General features: G+C 35.8%; 1 protein-coding gene across 2 annotated transcripts; it reads left to right on the top strand.

The window, feature by feature from the left end:
- The first annotated feature begins 9,442 nt into the window (after window positions 1-9,442).
- On the top strand, window positions 9,443-14,250 carry LOC132641305 (squamosa promoter-binding-like protein 16). Of its 2 annotated transcripts, XM_060358243.1 has the most exons (4): window positions 9,444-9,787; window positions 10,750-11,043; window positions 13,217-13,353; window positions 13,468-14,250. In XM_060358243.1, exons 2-4 carry the CDS (start codon window positions 10,832-10,834, stop codon window positions 14,055-14,057), a joined length of 939 nt encoding a protein of 312 aa, XP_060214226.1. In that variant the 5' UTR covers window positions 9,444-9,787; window positions 10,750-10,831; the 3' UTR covers window positions 14,058-14,250. The 2 variants fall into 2 exon arrangements, with proteins under 2 accessions (XP_060214227.1, XP_060214226.1); XM_060358244.1 differs by having other exon boundaries at window positions 9,443-11,043.
- Window positions 14,251-18,717: the final 4,467 nt, after the last annotated feature.

Here is an 18,717-nt window from a genome sequence, read left to right as displayed (position 1 = left end):
TAAAACTAAATACTAAACCTGAATGCCATAGTTACGGGGTAAATGGTGATGAGCTAAACAGAGGGGCAGAGACTAGAGAATTGCACGACGTAAAAAACAAAAGTATAAATAAATGATAAAAAAAAGAGAACGTATAGTTAAGTTAATAAAGAAAATAAGTGTTTAGAAACAAGTAAAATAAATTGTTGCTCAACATGGAACAAAGATAATAAAAAATGTAAAAAAGATTATATATTTTTTTTCTTGATTGAAGTAAACTTAACACGTGCTCCTATTATTTAACGAAAACAATACAACACTATCACTGAATGACAAGAAAATAAAACAAAATAAGACTTACCGCCCAAAGAATACATATTTCCAAAACAAACAATAACAAAGAGCTAGAGAGAGATAAGTGAACTCAATACTTTTTGATTGGCAATTTCAGTTTCTCCAAGAAGACCAAAAAAAAGGAAAAACAATAAGAAATGCAAAGAAAAATTTCGTGAGAGCAAATTTACTCCAAGTCAAACAGTAAAAGGGTAACTTTGAACTAAAAGTAGGAAGAAGATAAAAAATGGGGACGATTTTCAATGTGATTTTCCACATTGCAATCGTTAATACAGTGAACTTGGGTATATACTTTTGGTTCTTAAGATAAAGCAATGAATGATAAATTATACCTTTTCAAATTGTAGAGGAACAAATTATGCGTACTCATTATTAATGAATGATAAATTACACTCCAAAATTTATCATTCCCTCTCAATTGTCCCCATGATATACTAGTAATGAATGATAAATTATAACTTTTCAAAAAGTAGAGGAGCAAATTTAACTCAAATCCATTATTAAATGTTTTTTTTTATCTTGCTCCGGTTTGGCTATACATTTTGAAGTTAAAACTTGAAATTTGAAAATTGGAGTTTTTGAAGCTGTGATTTTTGAAACTTAAAGTTGTGTTTTAACATGCATCTCACTTGATTTTTTTTTTTTTTTTTTATGTTTTGTGAGTGGAAGTCCCAAAAACTGAAAACTTGAAAATTTTTCGAAGACTGATTTTCAAAATTTGATCCAAAATCTATTGCAAACACATATTCGAATATAAATTTTTAAAATTTAAGAAGCAGAAGTATACAGTTTGAGTACTTTTTCTTACTCGAGAAAATGACATTACTATATTGTAATTGTAAGAAATAGAACAGTATAGTTATTTCTACTAAATATTTCAAAAACTAAAAGAAGGTTTAAAAATAAATGTATGTTATAAATACACCGTATTATGAATGTTCATTTAAATACACAGTCAACTGCATAAACTTATAATTGGATAAATTTGCAATCAAGCAGGTAGCTTGCAAGTAGTTCAAGCTAGTAGCTTATCAGCGGCTTCCTAAAAAGCCTTGTAGCAGCTTCCTCAGGCTTGCAATCAAACAAGAAGCTTGCAAGTAGCTCAAGCAAGAAGCTTGCCAGCAGTTTCTGAAAAGCCTCGCAATAGCTTCTTTTACTCTATAAATAGGAAGTCAATTCAGTTCATTTGTACATCAATTAAAAGTCGAATAATATATTAGCCTCTCTCTCTATATATATACTTGTCTTTGATGTATTTACTTTATAGTCTTGATTTATAACACGTTATCAGCACGACACTCTGTCATATCGAGCAAATACTTTAAAAGCTTCGAAGGTATAGCCTTTCTCTTTCTTAATTAATGGCAAATCCTTCTAAATGTGAATTTGTTGCCCTGGATATATCGGGCAAAAGCTACCTGTTTTGGGTACTTGATGCTGAAATTCATCTTGATGCGATAAAACTGGTAGACACCATCGAAGATAAAAATCAGGCATCTAATCAAGACCGTGCCAAGGCAATCACTACAAAAAAATGGGTAATTGCGGAGGTTGAAAGCTACAATTCGCGGGGATTTTAGCCCGGAGGAGGCTAAAACCCCCCGCGAATTGCAACTTTCAACCTCCGTAAATTACCTATTTTTTGTACTGAATGATATTCCTCCGCCATCACCTTGATGAGGGCTTCAAATTGGAATATCTCACTATTAAAGATCCTCTTATGTTGTGGAATGATTTAAAAGATAGATATGACCACCTGAAGATGGTTATTCTTCCATAAGCACGTTTTGATCGAATCCATTTGAGGCTACAAGATTTTAAATCTATCTGTGAGTATAATTCTTTAATGTTTAGAATCATATCTCAGTAGAAATTATGTGGTAAAAATATCAATGATAGTGATATGCTGGAGAAAACTTTCACCACTTTTCATGCCTTGAATATGCTCCTGCAGCAGTAATATCGAGAGATGGGGTTCAAAAAATATTCTGAACTAATTTCACATCTTCTTGTAGTCGAACAAAATAATGGGTTATTAATGAAAAATCATGAATGCCGGCCTACTGATTCTAGTCCATTCCATGAATTGAATGAGTTTAACTTTCACTAAGCTAAGCGTGAAAAAGGTCGTGGCCCTAGCAGTGGTCATGACTTTGGTCGAGGGAAGAGCTATAATCATGATGATCACCTTGCACCAAATAAATCCCTTCAAAAGAAGAATGAAAATGTCACACCCCAACCTTTGGGGGTGTGGCCGGCACCCGAGCGAACCAACTGTGATATCTGAACTCTATAACATGAATCATAGGTCGACGAAGCCGCTGAATAACAATTTTAAGAAGTACATCATGATAACCTGTAGCAGAAAAGGCCCCACAACACATATATGCATAACTAGGATCGACAAGGCCACAACCAAGAAAGATGACTATCCAAAAGGCCGGCAAGGCCAAAGAAAACACTTGTCCACTGACTGATAGTCTGTAAACCTCTAAGAGCACTAATATGCATCAATTGGTCGGGACAGGGCCCCGATGTACCCATACCAATACTCATAATATATATACGTGCATGCATTCCTACTCAAGACTCTGACCAATAACTCCGGAGAAATGGAGTACAACAACCACCCGCTGAACATCCGGTACCCTATCGGGGTGGACAAAAAGGATATCAGTACGAAAGATGTACCGAGTATGTAAGGCGGTAAGCATAAACATAACATAAACTTAAGAGATATAGATAACATAAGAAGAGGTACAGAGAGAAAACCCGAAACGCAGAACAAAGCCACTGTGGGCACCCATAACTCTGATATAAATGCAAATACATGCTCGTAAAATCATTCCTCACTGTGGAGGCATCTATCATAGCATATAAATACCTTTGTAAGGTGAGCTCATCATCATCTCTGCCCAACTGAGAAGTGGTATGCACAGGTAAGTGCCTGCTCGGCCGTCTATGACACGACGCGGTAATGAAAGAAATACATCTAGGTGCACATCTACATGCCTGCCCGACTGACTATAGCGCGGCTCGGCTATATATATATATATATATATATATATATATATATATATAAGTGTAATGCAAGACTGACCTCATAAGGAATATCATAGGAAGAGTCGGGGTTATCTATCGTCGCTATCCTCCGACTATTGTTATTGTCGGTACGTTCCGTATTCTTTAGAATCAAGAATAAAAAATACAGAGAACATAAGAGTTAGGTGGTATAATTAACATTAGATATAGTTTATATCCGAAGTTGTTACACCTCGGAAAATTCCCCATTTACGTACAGTGAATAGACTAGCAAAAGGCACGACGTATACGTTGTTTCGATAAGTAAGAAATAGCATTTGAGGGTCCTAATTACGATTTCAAAGGCAATTGAGATAAGAGAAGAAAGTTTGCCGAGAGAAGGGAAGACATACGATGTGTATCGGAAAGAAATTACGAGTAACGAGTTAAGGATAACTAAATGGTGCTTTAGAGAAGAGTTATAACGTCTCTTAGATTGTTAACGAGGTGATAAACAAGTGCTAAGAAGGTTCCCTATGGATTGGAGATCAAACGAAGTGACAAGAAAAAAATCAATGAAAAGATGAGTTATACGGTCGATTATACGGACCGTATAATGGTATACGGCCCGTATAATGGACCGTAGGATTGTTATAGAATGAAGTTGTTGAGGGGTTGATTTCACGGTCACTTATATGGACCGTATAAAATTATACGACCCGTATAATGTGCCGTCAAATTGACACAAAATGGGATGGTCACTGGAGCAGTTTTACGGTCACTTATACGGACCGTATAATGACGTCGGGACAGATTTTAAGTTTTAAATAAGAGACCCAAGTTCATTTATTTCATTTTCATTTTTCATTCTCCACAACTCGAGACTTCTCTAGAAACTTGCACACATTTCATATACAAGAACTCATGAGAAATTGATGATCAACTTCACCAAATCAACAAAACTAAGTGTGAGAAACTCATCAAAGTTCATCCAAGTCAAGAAATTTCATGGAAGGTGAAACTAGGGTTTTGCTCAAGTGAAGTATTTTCACCCAAAGCTTATTCCTACACCATCTAAGGTAAGATTCATGGTATTTACATGTTATTTAAAGTAGTTGAGAGTTGAAACACATGGATTGTAGAAGATATAGGAAATGGGTCATGAATGAGTGAATAGTGTCATGGTTGAGTAGTAATTTGGGGTGAATTATGAATATTGGTATGTTGTGATTGTAAGTATGTTATGAATGACATTTACAACATGGAATAAGTATTATGCGTGAGAAAATGCAATAATGAACTATGACCATGGTTATGGAGAAATTGGAGTGAAATGGTGAAATGTGGATAAAATGGGTGAATGATGATTATTGTTTGCGATATTGTGGATGTTGTTATGAATGTTTGGGAGTTGATATAAAGTATGGGAAAAGTAGTATAAACAAAGGAAATGCTGCCCAATTTTCCTTAGCTTTAGTAAGTACGTTTAAGTAATCGATTATCTAATGTTCATGCGACTTCTCTTGAAAGTAGAAACGTGGGCATTGAAGGAGAGCAAGAAAGCGATAGATTAGTTAAACGAAAAAGGTATGTGAGACTAGTCTTTTCTTTCTATGGCATGAATCCGATGGCATGATTTCTCCTTCTTCTCCATGAATCCTCTATATCCCGGAAAGCTAAGAGTCTATGTTCACGAATAGGTACATGAGATAAGAGATACATTACGAGTCCTATAATAATGATGATGATGAACTTAAGTCTAAAGATCCTAGAGTTCATGGTATGAGATTCCTATATAATTAATGATGCTATTTATTGGATACACTCACCTTATACACTATTCCCTTCAAGGTGAGGCCGGATACTTATGAATACTTCATAATGAAATCGGGGGTTCACGACCTTATGTCACCCTGATATAGCCATGGTTGCCTTTAAGTTCTAATGTATGTCTTTAATGATAAATGTATAATGATGCTAAGTCATGATATGTGTATGAAATGAGCAATAATGTAAGCTTATAACCCACCTATGCTATGTATGAAAATGTTGAATTACGATGGTTATACGACGATGTGATTACACCGTGCCTAGATGGCCGGATATGTCACCGCTAATGCGGGATGCTTATGATTACACCGTGCCTAGATGGCCGGACATGTCACCGCTAATGCGGGATGCTTATGATTACACCGTGCCTAGATGGCCGGACATGTCACCGCTAATGCGGGCTGCTTATGATTCCACCGTGCCTAGAGAGCCGGACATGACACCACTAGTGGGCGGTATATGATGGTTACCCGGACGTGGGTTAACGATGAGGATTATGATGTGATGATATATGCGCTGTGATGACATATGTATTATGAATATATAAATATGCGATATATGTATGAAATGCCTTCACTTATGAAACTTACGCAGGTTATACCTTCCTCTTATGGCTCATGATTCTTTTATTACGTTTATTTTGTTCTTGTCTTACATACTCAGTACAATGTTCGTAATGACGTCCGTTTCCTTTGGACGCTGTGTTTATGCCCACAGGTAGACAGGGGGTGAGCTTGACCCAGACTCGTAGGAGCTGTCAGCTGACTTGAGAGCACTCCATTGTTCCGGTCTTCCGGAGGTGCTACTTGGTTTATTCTTTTGTGTAAATATATATCTATATGTATTTTGGGCACGACGGGGTCTTGTCCCGTCCATATGTCTAGTACTTTAGTAGAGGCTCGTAGATACGCATGTGTGGGTAGTATGGTCTCACGAGGAGCTTATGTATATAAAAATTAATCATGTTTTCCGAATGAAAAATGGTTGTCTTATGATTAATAGTATATAAATGGGAAATAAGTGTATAATGATTATGACGGGTAAGAAAATGAGTGGTGCTCGGTGGTCCGCCCCGGGTACCCGTCGCGGCCCCTAGTGGGGTCGTGATAAAAGTGGTATCAGAGCAGTTCAGTCCTAGGAAGTGTCTACGAGCCGTGTCTAGTAGAGTCTTGTTTATGGTGTGTTGCGCGCCACACTAATAAACAAGAGGCTACAGGGCATTTAGGAAAAATGACCGTCTTTCATCTTAAGAGATTGTGCGATAGAGCCGTGTTATAAGATTTTCCCCTCTTAATAGTGTGCTATGATTTCAGAAATGCCGCCAAAGGGAAAAGCTACAGCCGCCCAGAAGGGCAAGACTATAATGAAAAGGCGGGTAGAAAGAGAGCCGCTAATGAATGTAGAAGAGGGCGAGTCAGAAAATGAAGCTCCATCTAATACTTCCTCCACCCTGCCCAATGTAGAAGAACAAGGAGGAGCTTCAGCTCCAGTTCCTCCACCGGTTCCTACACCTAGTAATCCTATATCATGGTTATAGTTTTCTGTTCTTGTGATCCTGTTTATTTGATTTTGATTTCAATTTATCAGTTTTATGTTTTATTGCTTTTGAGAATATGAAGTAGTGTAAATAGAATCGCTTCTAATATCATAGCAAAAAAACTGAATTGAAAAAACCAAAACCAAACCGAACCGAACTTCAAAAAATCGAAACCAAAAGAATCGAACAAAACTAGTTTAGTTCGGTGTTCGGTGTCCACCTTAAAAAAATTGAAACCGAAATAGCCGAACCGAAATTTGATAAAACCGAACCGAAGAACCGAACGTCTACCCCTACTAAGTTCTACTGGTGATGGGATTAAATTGAATTAATCGAAAATTATGTTGGATAATGTTTTTGCATATAATGTTGCACTGAACATTATGAAAGAAAGTGAGGATCAGGAACCTCAATCTGTTGAAGAATGTCGACAAAGATGTGATTGGCCAAAATGGCAAGCAGTTTAATTTGAATTTAACTCACTTGCTAAACGGAAGGTTTTTGAACCGATAGTCCAAACACCTGATGCTGTAAAACTAGTTTGCCATAAATGGGTCTTTGTACGAAAAAGAAATGAGAGAAATAAAATTGTGAGATACAAGGCATGCCTTATTGCACAAGGATTCTCTCAAAGACCAGGTGTCGACTATGAAGAAACATGATCACATGTTATGGATGCCATAACATTTCGATATCTCATCAGTTTAGCTGTGCATGAAAAACTTGAAATACATCTTAGGGATGTAGTTACAACTTATCTTTATGGCTCACTTGATAATGAATTTTTTATGAAAATCCCAGAAGGATTTAAAATGCCTGAAGCATTTGGTTCAAAGTCTCGGGAAATGTATTCAATTAGATTACAAAGATCATTATATGGTTTAAAACAATTAGGACGCATGTGGTATAATCGCCTCAGTGAGTACTTGATAAATGAAGGTTATATAAATGATGCCATTTGTTAATATATTTTTATTAAGAAAATAACATTTGAATTTGTTATACTTGCTGTTTATGTTGATGACATAAATATTTTTGGAACTCCAAAAGGCGATTGAATTTTTAAAGAATGAATTTGAGATGAAAGATTTTGGAAAGACAAAATTTTGTCTTGCTCTGCAAATTGAATATTTAGCAGACTGAATTTTTATCCATCAATTTTCCTATACTGAAAAAGTTTTAAAATAGTTTTAAATGGACAATGCACATCCTTTAAGTACTCCAATGGTTGTTCGCTCACTTGAAGTGAGTAAAGATTCGTTCCGATCTCAAAAAGAAGATGAAGAGCTTCTTGGTCCTAAAGTACCATATCATAGTGCCATTGGTGCACTTATGTATCTTGCTAACACTATAAGACTTGATATAGCGTTTTCTATTAATTTGCTCGCAAGATATAATTCTTCTCGTACATGGAGACATTGGAACGGGATTAAGTATATCCTACGACATCTAAAGGGTACTATTGATATGGGTCTGTTTTATGCTAACACAGGTAGTGCAGATCTTGTTGGTTATACAGATGCAGGTTATTTAGCTGATCCACATAAAACGCGATCTCAAACAGGCTATTTGTTTACATACGAAGGTACTGCTATATCATGGCGATCTATAAAGTAGTCCATTGTTGCTACTTCTTCAAATCATGCTGAGATAATAACTATTCATGAAGCAAGTAGAAAATGTGTGTGGTTGAGATCAGTGATACATCTCATCAGTTAAAAGTCGATTAATATATTAGTCTCTCTATATATATTTATCTTTGATGTATTTACTTTATAATCTTTATTCTATAATAGTATATGATTTTTATTTGGAAAATTAAAATGATCCAAGACCACTCTATTTGGATGGACTAGAATTAAACCGCGAGCAAGTGAGAAGGAACAGACAGAGACTTAGGAACTCAAAAAAATAAACTTTTTCTTAATTTGTTTTAGCAATTTTTTCTTGTTTCTTTTTGGCTCTCTTATCTATCTCTCATTCTCAATTATCACACGCACAAAACACACAACTATAATAAAAAGTTGAAAGCAACAGTCACCCTTCACCTGTCCCTTTCCTAGCCACTCGTTTATGGGTCTTTGTTACATCTTTGACTTAAATTGTTTTAAACACTTATAGTAAGGCTATGCCTACTGGCTATTAGCCTAAAAAGGTGGTAGGGTAAAATCTTTATGACCTGGTCATGATAATTTTTCATTTTTTTTAGATTTTATTTTATTTTATTTAAAAATTAGTATTTAATCATGTAAATTCTAAATACAACTTAAAATTATATTTAAAATTTAAAAAATATTTAAAATTCTGTTTTCACTTTTTCAATACATTTAAATTACCAAATATGCTTTGCAAAAGTTATAACTAAACATAGCTTCAGAAATTCCAATAAATTAAAGTGAAAGCTATTTGATTTTTATTGGCAAACGCCTACTTAATCTCTTTATTCCCTTCCCCACTCTCACAGAGAACTTCAATTCCTTCTATCCATTATTCATCTTAGAAATATATAATATGTGTGAAGTTTACTGAGTGTTTTTCATGCCTAGACCTATGCTAGTAAGTTCCCTTTTTCCCACTCCCTTAATATTTCCTTGTTTGTCACCAACAAGTCACAATACACTATTTCTACACATCTTTTGCCAGTTGCCACTTTACTGGACTATGATGGAGTCTTTGTCAGTGAATGAATGGTTGTAAAGACCAAATCAGTCTTCTTTCCTTTACACTTGTCTCTCTCCAACAATGAGTCTTTATTAGTTTTGGTGAAGTCTTTAATATAACTGCATTTTCTTGGTTTTATTTTTTTAACTACTTCACATCCTTCCCCCAAAAACCAACAGAGTCAGTTTTCTTTTCTTGGTACTTTAGAGCTACTTCTCCTATTTTTTTTTTTCATTTCTTGATAAGGAGTACATTTTTCTGCTAGTAGCAAACTAGCAATCAAACTAGAATTACAGACAAAAGAAAAGGAAACTGTCACCCTTTTTCCTTTATCTTTTTTGTTTGTGTGAAGAGCTTTGTCTCTGCAAGAATCACTACTGTGGTTTGCATACTTTGAAACTTACAGTTAAGTATCTCTTTCCCCTGACAATAGCTCATTTAGACTACAACTTGGAACCGTAGCTTTTTATAACCTTCCTCTTCTTCTAACTAAATCTTAGTTTGGGTCCTATAATTCTTGATTTTTGGAGATTTTCAGTAGTTAGAACTTGACTTTAATTGGAGACATTTTAGTTAGATCATTTTAATTTGCTTACTTTAGAATGGTTCCTTTTAGTCTAGTGAATTATTGGATTTTGCTTTTCATTTTATTCTACTTGAGGACTTAGCAATTTTCCTTTCCCTTTATGGATTTTGGTTGGTCCAGCAGGTGAAGTACTTTAATTTGGAAGGCTATTCAAATCATTAGACTCCAGCCGACAGTGGATAAATTATTTATAAAAAAATGAAAAAAGTTGAAAACATCTGTGACTGCATTATTGTGTTAAGGGTGTGGCTTAATTTCTAGTAGCTGAAATAACTTTTCAAGATTCTCTTAATCCCTATATTGACACGTATTGTTGTTGAGAATTTTACCTGCATGTTCTTTTTTTGCTGCAGATTCAAGCTTGGTTATTTTCTTCTTTTGTTTATCACTATTAGAAATGGTTTATCAGTACTTTAGTTTTTCTCAACTTCCTAGAGTTACTTGATGAGATATTATTCATAATCAGTTTGCTGCATACATATCAAAGAAGCATTAAAAAGTTGTTTTATATTTTCTCTGGCTGGTAATTTTCAAGGTTGAAACTGAATGAATTCAGTACTAATAACTAGATAGTTGTATACTCACTCTACTGAAAAACTGAGTTATTAAAGCAATGGTTGTTGGATATTGTTAAATGTTTCAATTTTCTTTTATTGGATTTGATGTGTGCAAAGTTCTGGATGATGTTGAAGTAGATGATGAGGATGAAAAGGGGGTGCTAGCTAAATTGGATAAAGACATTTGTTACTTTCCTTCACATTTTCTCACATTGTTAACTCAGGTAAAAATAATTTAGAGTGTGGAAGGCAGTTTCGCGTGCTAAAATTAGCAATTTGAGGCTACACTTGTATAAAAATTGTGTGATGGAATCGGCATCATCGTGTGGATCATCAAAGAGGGCCAAGGCACCAGGAAATATACCTCAAGTAGCTCATTGCTTGGTTGATGGATGTAATGCAGATCTCAGTCAATGCAGAGAGTATCACCGTCGCCATAAAGTTTGTGAGGTTCATTCAAAGACTGCCAAAGTCTCAATTGCAGGTCGAGAGCAACGATTCTGTCAGCAATGCAGCAGGTAATCTTGCAACGCTTTTATTTAATCGTTTGATTGAAATGATGTTCGTATATTCACTATGACAATCTCGTGTCATTTTTTTTGTTGTCTTAGAGCTCGTTTGGATTAGTTGAATCTAAGTGGCTTTAACGCAGTAAGTGCTGAAAAGCAATTTTTAAGTTCCTCAGAATTTATGATTAAGCAGTTGAGCGTTTGGATATTAGTGTTGGGTCTGACAATAGACCCTGATGCACTCAAACAAGTGATGCTCGTACACAGTCAAACCTCTCTATAATTGTCCTTCGTTATAAAAATATTTCACTATAACGGCCTTATTTTCTTCGGAACCGATTTTTTATGTTATATTTTACTTCTCTATAACAGCATTCTGCCTATAACAACAATGACATCCATTATAGCGGTATAATCTTTGTAACATTACCTCTTTATAACCGCCATACTCAAATAGCGTATACTAATATTTTGTAAGAAATATATTATGTGACAATAAAAGGGTTGATGAAGAGCCTCAACCTATTGCTGCTTGGAGATAGAAGAGTCAACTGTTAAGCACTTAGACAGCCTTCAAGGGAAAGCTATTGAATTTCCTTTAGCTTTAAGTTTGGACAAAATTTTTTGTTAGTTCAAGCGTTATATTATCACTAAGAGACTAGAATTTACGAAACAATCTATAATTGTAGAGTTCTTACGTCAAACTTGAAATATTTAAATTCTCAATTAATTTAAAATGCATATGTACCATAGATTTTAATTTTTTATATGTGTGGTACAACTAGTTATGGATTTAGTAGTAATTTGTAGTCTTTTCAATTTTTAATTTATGAGATATGAAAATCAATTGAGATTTTAAAGTTTACTAGTATATTTTTTTCGTTTATAACATAAAAAGTACAAAAAGTTAATTGCTTGTGTACTTTTGTTTATAACAGCTAAATGAGATCTAAATATGGAATGCCAGTGCCCAGTATACATGCATAATAACACCTAACTATAGCAGCCGTGAAATTTTCGGACAAACGCTGCTACTAGAGAGAGGTTTGACTGTACTTAGATCAAGTAATGAATCAAACATTCATGAAAGGCAAGACCTCATAGAGTTAACACTCATACAAATTAGCTATTATTAACATGAAGTAATTAAGTTCCAAGCTAGCAATAAAATATTATTCCACGTTCATTGAGTTGGCGTTCCTCATAAAGGCTGGAAAAGTGACCATATCAAGTTGTTCAATCCTTGGAAGAGCACATTAATTAGGAAGGCATAGAGAAACTTGAATGGAAGAACAAATCTCTCTGCTTTATCTATTATGAAAGGATAGTATGACAATCTGGTGTCATTTTGCTCTTTCCTTAGATCTTATGTTTTCAACAAAGTGATACACATATATGATGCTTTGATCTAGTAAAGGAATCAGTATTATAACAAGGCTGGGTCATCGTTATGTTTTCACTCACACTAGCTATTAACGTGAAGTAATTAACTTTAAGTTCCAAGCTAGTAAACAATTTTTATGTAACAGAGCTGGTGACAAGGTTCGTTCGGTTAAATGTTGGAGTTCCTCATAAAGGCTGGATAAGCGAGCAAATTAAGATGTTCAATCCTCGGAGGCGCATAAATTAGAAGAGTGGAAGTATGTTTACTAACGTTCTTCTTTCTCCCACAGTTAGATTTGTGACTTTCTTCTTGGTCCTTGGTACACCAGAGAGTTCAGAAGATGGTAACCTGGGAGGTGTCTAGACTGGAATAGAAGGTATTCGAGATAGTGACCTATACTTTTAGTGCTAGGATTAACCCTATTAGAGAGAAAAGGATCGTAGCATCCGCTCGCCTCTGAACGAGTTCAGCTTAACGAGTTCTGGCTTAACGAGTTCTGGCATGTAGAGGAGTACTGGTGTTCGATACACTGCTTTTCAAATCTAAAATACAGAATTTACCCTGTATGATGTGATGATTCCTAAAAGAAATCCTCTGCTTTATCAGCAATTCAGAATAGAAGTTGCTACTTAGTACGGTCCAAGTTGATTCTCTGCTTGTTTATTTTTTCAGATTATAACTTAGATAGTTGGAAGCTATGACTATAAGCTTTTCTGCATTCATCCCATCCCTGATAAATTGAAGATTGACATTGATTTACGTTGCAGCATTATCTCGTTCTGATGGATCCTTTTGTAGGTTTCATTCATTGGAAGAATTTGATGATGGAAAGAGAAGCTGTCGGAAACGTCTTGATGGACATAACAGGCGTCGAAGGAAGCCTCAACCAGATCCTATGGCCAAAAATTCTGGAGTACATTTTCCCAGCCAACAAGGTTAGGGTCATTCATTAATAATCAGAATGCTTTTTCCACCTTATTCTTTGATTTGGCTTCCATTATGTTAGAATGTTTAATCAAATAAAGAAATTAAAACTGATTAATTTGTAGGAACAAAACTCCTGTCATTTGGCAGTGAACAAGTATTTCCAAGTGCAGTAGTGAGCTCTGCATGGGCTGGTGTTGTTAAAACGGACAGCGATATGACATTATTCAACAACCAATCACATATAAATTGCATGGACAGTCAAAATCCATTCCCTGATTCTTCGGCTCATAGCTATAAAGTAGGAAGCCAATTCCAATTCATGCAAGGCAGTGACCGTAGTCTCCCTGAAGCAGGAATTCTAAGCAGCGGACAAAAGATGTTCTCCGAAATAGTTAATTCTGATCGTGCTCTCTCTCTTCTGTCATCAGCACCCGCTGTAACTAGGGAGATTGGTTTGAGTCACATAGTGCAGCAGCCTGCCTCTATCCCCCGCGGGCTCCAGTCACAACCCGTTCACGGCTTGCACTATGGTGGTCTAAGCCAGTACCCTTTTGCTCAAGATTTCAATAGTAAACCTCAAGATTCTGCTGCAGATTCACACGTAAGCAACAGCAGCCCTTCTCTCCATTTCCATGATATGTTACAAAATGCACAGGATGGATCATCTACAAGTGGTGCCTCTCAGCAAACACTAGCCTTTATGTGGGACTAAACTTTCTGTTAATCTTATATGTTTTGAATCCTTCCAAGCAGATGCTATTCCTTTCAAGAACGTTTAGCTTTTAATTAGTGATATAGTTTCCTCTAAAGCAGCTGAATGTAAGATCCTAGCATGAAGGTTGTTTGTGAGGGAGGTTGACTTTAATTTGTGTGATATATAAGTAGACTATTCTATATTCCCTTCATTATGAATTCTCTTCCGTGTTCTTTATTCTCTGAATGAGATGCTGAATTTTGCTTCCTATTCCATAGATCATAACTACAAAGGAAATCAACTTGTGGCATGCCATGTGCCAACCTTGACAAATACTCTTTATATCCAAAAATAAAGGAGATATAGAGAATGACAAAGCGTTTGGCTATCCATTAATTTATTGACATTTCTTGTTCTCTTTTTGACATTTCAATTATTTACTCCAGCAATCGTATCTGTGCATAAGTTTTTGTCACAAGTTCACACTTGCTGAACCTCTAGACATGGACACATGGTCAAGTGTCTATATTTTTGGATTCCAGTGTAAAGAATTTATAGATTATTGTAAGTAGGTAATATTATCATATATTTTGAGGTTACTATTCTATCTATAATGGACAGTTACCAATTTTTTACACTTGGTGTATATAAGTTAGATTTTCTTTTTCCTTTTTTGGTAAGTACGTCTAACCATGGCAAGTTGCACAAACAAAATAACAGAATAGAAAACTGAAGAAAATAGAAAGGAATTTTAGAGAATTGCAGGGGTGAGTCTTGTTCTAAACTACTATAATTACGTACTTCAGAATCTTAATCTTAATATTCCACTTTGGAACCGATTGCTGTACCTAGTAATCTAGTCCTCTGATCTTAAACATATCCAAAAAAAAAAAAAAAAAAAAAAATGATATTCGAAGATTGTTATAAAATAAAAATTATAAAGTAAATACACGGAAGAAATATGTAGAGAGATATAAGATTGTATTATTCTTTATTTAATTCTACATATGGCCACTATTTATAAGAAAAAATATATGCTTAATGGCTAAGCCATTTAAAATGACAACTAAGGGGTCATGTACTCTTGGTGGCTAAGTAACTTTATGGACAAGCATACTCCATAACACTCCCCCTTGGATGTCCATTAATTAGATGATGTGCCTCGTTAAAACCTTATTAGGAAAAACCCTATGGGAAAAAGCCTCAATGAAGGAAAAAGAGTACACATATCTAGTAATACGCTTTGAGAACTGCCTCATTAAAAACCTTACCAAGAAAACCCAATGAGACAAAACTTGGTTAAGGAAAAAAGAGTACAACGCGTATTTCACTCCCCCTGACGAAGACCAAGATTCAGATGTCGGAACCTTCGCATTCCAATCTTGAATATCATCTTCTCAAGAGTTGAAGTTGGCAAAGATTTGGTGAACAAATCTGCAGGATTGTCACTTGAACGGATTTGTTGCACATCAATATCACCATTTTTCTGGAGATCATGTGTGAAAAATAACTTTGGTGAAATGTGCTTCGTTCTATCTCCTTTTATGAAACCTCCTTTTAATTGAGCTATGCATGCAACATTATCTTCATATAATACTGTGGGTATTTTTGTATCACACTTCAAGCCACATCTTTTTCTGATGAAATGTATCACTGATCTCAACCACACACATTCTCTACTTGCTTCATGAATAGCGATTATCTCAGCATGATTTGAAGAAGTAGCAACAGTGGACTGCTTTATCGATCGCCATGATATAGCAGTACCTCCCCATGTAAACAGATAGCCCGTTTGAGATCGAGCTTTATGTGGATCAGATAAATAACCTGCATCGGCATAACCAACTAGATCTGTACTACTATTGTTAGCATAAAACAGACCCATATCGCTAGTTCCTTTCAGATATCGCAATATATACTTAATCCCGTTCCAATGCCTCTATGTAGGAGAAGAGTTATATCTTGCTAGCAAATTAATAGAAAATGCTATGTCGGGTCTTGTAGCATTAGCAAGATACATAAGTGCACCTATTGCACTAAGATATGGTACTTCAGGACCAAGTAGCTCTTCGTTTTCTTCCTGAGGTCGGAACGGATCTTTGCTCACTTCAAGTGAGCGAACGACCATAGGAGTACTTAAAGGATGCGCATTGTCCATGTAAAACCGTTTTAAAACTTTCTCAGTATAGGTAGATTGATGGATAAAGATCCCTTTTGCGAAATGTTCAATTTGCAGACCAAGACAGAATTTTGTCTTTCCGAGATCATTCATCTCAAATTCTTCCTTCAAATATTCAATCGCCTTTTGGAGCTCTTCCGGAGTTCCAATGAGATTTATGTCATCAACATAAACAGCAAGTATAATGAACCCTGATTTTGTTTTCTTAATAAAAACACATGGACAAATGACATCATTTATATATCCTTCATTTATCAAGTACTCACTTAGGCGATTATACCACATGCGCCCTGATTATTTTAAACCATATAATGATCTTTGTAATCTGATTGAATACATTTCCCGAGACTTTAAACCAAATGCTTCAGGCATTTTATATCCTTCAGGAATTTTCATATAAATTTCATTATCAAGTGAGCCATAAAGATAAGCTGTAACCACATCCATCAGATGTATTTCAAGGGTTTCATAGACAGCTAAATCGAAATGTTATAGCATCCATAACTGGTGAATACGTTTCTTCATAGTCGACGCTGGGTCTTTGAGAGAATCCTTGTGCAACAAGGCGTGCTTTGTATTGCACAATTTCATTTCTCTCATTTGTTTTCCGTACAAAGACCCATTTTTGGCCAACATGTTTTACACCATTAGGCGTTTGGACTACAGGTCGAAAAACCTCACGTTTAACAAGTGAATTCAATTCTGATTGAATTGCTTCTTGCCATTTTGGCCAATCATATCTTCGTCGACATTCTTCGACAGATTGAGGTTCCTGATCCTCACTGTCTTTCATAATATTTAGTGCAACATTATATGCAAAAACACTATTCACCACAATTTTCGAACGATTCACGTTGCCCTCATCACCAGTAAAACTTAATGATAGTTCTTTACTCACTGGAGTCTCGGGTTTGCTGATTTCTTCAGGAATATCAGGATTAATCAGATCTTGAATCTCTTCATGAAATCCTTTCATAGTGTCATTCTGATCGTTGTTTGTATTTCTTTTTCTAGGATTTTTATCCTTGGGGCCCAATGGCCTACCACGCTTCAGCGTGGATGAGATTCAGAGGCTATGACACTAGTAGATTGTCCCTTTGGAACATCAATTCGAATAGGCACATTCTCTGCAGGGATATGCGACTTAGTTATTCTTTTCAAATCAGTAAATCCGTCTGGCATTTGATTTGCTATTTTCTGCAAGTGGATGATCTTCTGGATCTCCTGCTCACATATAGGGGCACGTGGATCAAAATAAGATAGTGATGAAACTCTCCACGCAATTTCTCTTTTTATTTCTTTTCTCTCTCCCCCTGATTGTGGAAAATTTGTTTCATCAAATCGACAATCTGCAAATCGGGCAGTGAATAAATCTCCCGTCAATGGCTCAAGATAGCGAATAATGGAGGGTGATTCAAACCCAACATATATTCCTAACCTTCTTTGGGGGCCCATCTTAGTGCGCTGTGGTGGTGCTACAGGCACATATACAACACAACCAAAGATTCAGAGATGAGCAATATTTGGTTCATGACCAAATACTAATTGTGACGGGGAGTATTTATTATAATGAGTCGGTCTGAGACGAATAAGAGATGCTGCATGTAAGATAGCATGACCCCAGACGGTTGTAGGCAACCGTGTTTTCATAAATAATGGTCTTGCTATCAATTGCACACGCTTAATAAATGACTCAACAAGACCATTTTGGGTATGAACATGTGCTACAGGATGTTCAACCTTTATCCCAACTGATAAACAATAATCATCAAAAACTTGGGATGTAAATTCTCCAGCATTATCAAGACGTATAGCTTTTATAGGATAATCTGGGAACTGTGCCCTTAAGCGTATTATTTGTGCCAATAATTTCGCAAACGCCAGGTTGCGAGACGATATGAGGTACAAATGAGACCATCTCGAAGACGCATCTATTAGAACCATAAAATATCTGAATGACCCACAAGATGGGTGAATAGGTCCACATATATCCCCATGTATACGCTCTAGAAAAGCAGGGGATTCAACGTCAACTTCATTGGTGATGGCCAGATTATCAATTTGCCCTGATGACAAGCGACACATGAAAATTCACTACTTTCAAGAATCTTCAGGTTCTTAAGTGGATGCCCATTTGAATTTTCATTAATTCGTCTCATCATTATTGATCCAGGATGACCCATTCGGTCATGCCAAAGCACAAAAGTTCCTGAATCATTAAACTTCTGGTTTACGATTGAGTGCGCTTCAATTGTACTAATTTTTGCATAGTACCGGCCAGAAGACAAAGTTGGTAATATCTCCAAAACATATATCTGGCCGGAGACATTCTTTGTAATAATAAAATATTCATCATTTGTTTAATTTAATGTCTCGACGTGATACCCATTACAGCGGATATCTTTGAAACTCAACAAGTTTCTTGGGGATCTAGAAGAGAATAATGCATCTTCTATAACAAGTTTCGTCCCCTTAGGTAGAAATATAGTAGCTCTTCCG

Source organism: Lycium barbarum, chromosome 5 (assembly GCF_019175385.1).
Source record: "Lycium barbarum isolate Lr01 chromosome 5, ASM1917538v2, whole genome shotgun sequence".
Taxonomy (NCBI): Eukaryota; Viridiplantae; Streptophyta; class Magnoliopsida; order Solanales; family Solanaceae; genus Lycium; species Lycium barbarum.
The sequence above is the reverse complement of the archived record's forward strand: the minus strand, read 5'-3'. Positions and strand labels throughout refer to the sequence as shown.

What these genes read in the sequence shown, in the direction of transcription:
- LOC132641305 (XM_060358244.1), top strand. Translation starts at nt 10,832, where the DNA reads ATGGAATCGGCATCATCGTGTGGATCATCAAAGAGGGCCAAGGCACCA. An exon ending in TTCTGTCAGCAATGCAGCAG is followed by an intron (nt 11,044 to 13,216) that starts GTAATCTTGCAA and finishes ATCCTTTTGTAG; the next exon opens with GTTTCATTCATTGGAAGAAT. An exon ending in ACATTTTCCCAGCCAACAAG is followed by an intron (nt 13,354 to 13,467) that starts GTTAGGGTCATT and finishes ATTAATTTGTAG; the next exon opens with GAACAAAACTCCTGTCATTT.